Source organism: Temnothorax nylanderi, unplaced genomic scaffold, assembly GCF_030848795.1.
Source record: "Temnothorax nylanderi isolate EJ_2023f unplaced genomic scaffold, tnyl_v1.0 TNYL_tig1256_pilon, whole genome shotgun sequence".
NCBI lineage: Eukaryota > Metazoa > Arthropoda > Insecta > Hymenoptera > Formicidae > Temnothorax > Temnothorax nylanderi.
The window spans coordinates 17,082-20,222 of record NW_027250318.1 but is presented as its reverse complement, the minus strand read 5'-3'; the positions used below and the strand labels follow the sequence as shown (position 1 = coordinate 20,222).

The 3,141-nt window shown below is 53.9% G+C and overlaps 1 protein-coding gene across 2 annotated transcripts; it reads left to right on the top strand.

Annotated features, from left to right (window-relative positions):
* The first annotated feature begins 313 nt into the window (after positions 1-313).
* LOC139787062 (protein muscleblind-like) lies at positions 314-2,895 on the top strand. 2 transcript variants are annotated; one of them, XM_071726150.1, is made up of 3 exons: positions 314-2,003; positions 2,312-2,380; positions 2,457-2,895. In XM_071726150.1, exon 3 carries the CDS (start codon positions 2,467-2,469, stop codon positions 2,815-2,817), a length of 351 nt encoding a protein of 116 aa, XP_071582251.1. In that variant the 5' UTR covers positions 314-2,003; positions 2,312-2,380; positions 2,457-2,466; the 3' UTR covers positions 2,818-2,895. The 2 variants fall into 2 exon arrangements, with proteins under 2 accessions (XP_071582251.1, XP_071582250.1); XM_071726149.1 differs by having other exon boundaries at positions 314-2,380.
* Positions 2,896-3,141: the final 246 nt, after the last annotated feature.

Genomic DNA, 3,141 nt, shown 5'->3' with positions numbered 1-3,141 from the left:
GGAGGGGGGGAGGGAAAAGGGATCGGGACAAGAGCACTATCCGTCGATATTTTCGGTGAATTCGCGACGTGTCCGCAATCCCGACATTGATAACGTCTGTCGTTTGTGCTCGAGCGTGCTTGTGCATTGCGTACTCCTGCGCTTTTCCGACTCCATCTGTCTGTCTGTTCGCGGCTTGCGCTTAACCCCTCCCCCCACCGCCCCTTCCCCTCCCTCCTCCCTGTTCATCCCCTCATCCGTTCATCCCCTCATCCCCGACCGCCTGGAAGCCCGAAACAGAAAGCATTTTAAGCCTTTGCATCCGCAGTAACGCGAGTTTTCGCTTTTGGTATGTTTCCAGAACAGCAGGAACCGGAGTTCGACCGCGTGGGAGGAGCCAGCAGTGCGCCGAATAAATGACGTAAATCCGAGGAACGGAAGCGCAACGTCACTCGCTAACTCGCAATCCTCTCCTTCCCCCCCTGATCCCCCCCGTCCTGCCCCGACACCCCGGGAACCCCCCTTCCCTCTCTCTGTCTCGCCGTTTCCGCGCCTGCCCCCCGCCTGTCACCCCTGGAACCCTCCCTCTTCTGTTCGGGTCCGACCCCGACACGACCCGAGGAACCTCAGGAGCGACCCCGGTCGCCGGACCTTTGCCCTCTTGTCGCCTGTACGCCCGCTTTGTCGTTCGCCGTTTTCACGTGCTTACAACACCCATCCTCTCACCGCCTCGACGACTCGTCGTCGTCTCCGACTCCGTTACCACTCTCCTCGCACGCTTCTTCTTCGGCGTCCACAGCCGTCTTCGCCTCCTCCATTCGGCATCCTGCCCACGGAATTTCGAAATAACCGACTCGCGCGTCGCCGTTTCTCTCGGTCCCGGCAGAACGGCGCGTAAGGGTTTCCTCTACCTTTCCACATACGGAGCGGCCCTTCTTTCTCCCCCCACCATCTCCTCCTGCTTCATCAGCAGCACCGGCGGACCGCCGTGGTGAACGAGCACAGTCCTGCACCAGCTCCTCCACTGTACGACCACTACCATCGCCCTACTCCTTCCAGTAGACTCGCCGCCGCGAGACACACGCGTTGGTTTGAAACCGGCTTGAAGGACGCCACGACCGGCTTTTCGAGACACGCATACGTAGGCGAACACACACACGTGCGCTCCAGTACATCCTCAACGGCGGCCAACTGCCTGTGTGTGCATAAAGGAAGAGAGATACTCGTGCAAAAGCGCGCGCATCTAGAGAGCACGTTCTTCATGGTCGACGTTTAGCTTCGAAGGCTTTCAAGCTTTGCCCGACTGCTACTACTACCACTACTACTACTACGCCCAGGCTACAGCTTCTCAAGTGCGGCGCGCTGCGAGATCAAGGGAGGACTGAGGAAATAGAGTGAATGAGGAGTCGATAGACGAGATCGACGACCTACGACATCGCCTTATCACGAAGCCAAGAGTTAGCGGCCATCATCCCGCCTAAAATCGACCGGTGCCTAATCGTTGTCGATATATAGCTTCACCTTTTTCGCTTCCTCTCTTTTTCCGGTGAGATATCTTCTCCATCCTGTCCTCCCTCGCCTATATATACTCAGCTTTTGTGCTTTCCCGAAGATTATCGAGCGGGAAACGCGTGTGCCACCATCGAAACGGCCTACGGAGAGTAAAGAATTTGGCATAATCGCGAATCATCGACGACGACGCCTAAGCCGGCCGCCGCCGCGCTCCTTCGATTAATTCTCAACACCGGATTCGATATCAGGCGAGAGAGAGAGAAATAACGCCGATAAGCCACGCTTGAAACAGCCGACGTTGCTGATAAACGCGAGTCTCCGCGAGACGATTCGACATATCGCGCGACAACGACGACGAGAGCTAAGCGCGATTTCGAGGAAAAACGAAATCGCGAAACGCAGTGATTTTCTACGCGGAAGATCTACGCACAGGAAGACTGCTGCGGGTCATCGCGTACACGGGACATTAAGATCATCACATCGCGCTTAAACGAGAGATCTGCTGCCGTAAGGTATATAATCTCAAGTAGTCGCATGACTCCGAGGCACACGCGGGATTTCGCGTACGGTGTGTGAGTGGTAGGAGAACGTGAGAGAGAAAGAGAGAGAGAGAGAGGAAGAGAGAGAGAGGTAGAGAAGGAGGGGTGAGTGAGCGTGTGTATGTGAGCGAGTGGTGAGAGAGGCTGGCGAGACGAGGCGAAAGTGGTGGAACGAAAGGGCTCAGTACCGAACGCCGCGAAATCCCGTGAACAAGTGCCGACGAGTTCGTGTCGCGAGGTGGTCCTACTCCATAAACCGAAACGTCTATATCCTTGGCAAGATCGACGCGAGTGCACCGGAGAAAAGGAGCTGATCATCACGAGGAAGAGTTTAGAACGGCAGACAGAGAGTAAGAAAAAAAGGGAGAGAGATATTACTACTCCCTCACGGTAGAGGCCAACAGACGGCGATTCTCGATCTTCCAGGAGTGGAAGAATGGCAATGGTCAACATGAATAACCTACTGAACGGCAAGGACTCGCGGTGGCTGCAGCTGGAGGTTTGCAGGGAGTTCCAGCGCAACAAGTGCACCAGGCCCGACACAGAGTGCAAGTTCGCCCATCCGCCGGCTAACGTCGAGGTGCAGAACGGACGGGTGACCGCCTGCTACGACAGTATCAAGGTAACGAACCGTTGCATAATCGAGTTTTCGTACTCGCGCGTAACGAGCGCGTTCGCGCGGAGCGGAATCGTCGGTTCTCGGCTCACGGCCGATAAACTCCGCCTTCACTTATCTGACACCTTCGGTAAACCCGACGAGAGAATTATCTCTGCTATATCCCGATGAAGTGTGAAACTCTATCGCTATCGTAACGTATTCGCATCGATGCGCGTAGAATGGGGCTTTATTGTTAGAACTCTCCTTAGTTGGTCCCGATTCTGTTAGATAAGTGAAGTTATATTGTAATAGAATATTATTGTTTTATCTCTTTCTCATTTATGTGAGCTAATAGAAGCTTTGCTATTGACGAAGTGAGAAATATCGACAATTGCGAACCGTGATGAATTCAGTTAATATAGGATTATCCGTATCATCATTATTATTATTATCTCCGAAGAAAACGGTTCTGATTTCATTCGATAAGATGTCGTGCACTTTGATCTCTACATG

Excerpts from the sequence above, each read along its gene's own strand:
- LOC139787062 (XM_071726150.1), top strand. The coding sequence starts at position 2,467 with ATGGCAATGGTCAACATGAATAACCTACTGAACGGCAAGGACTCGCGG.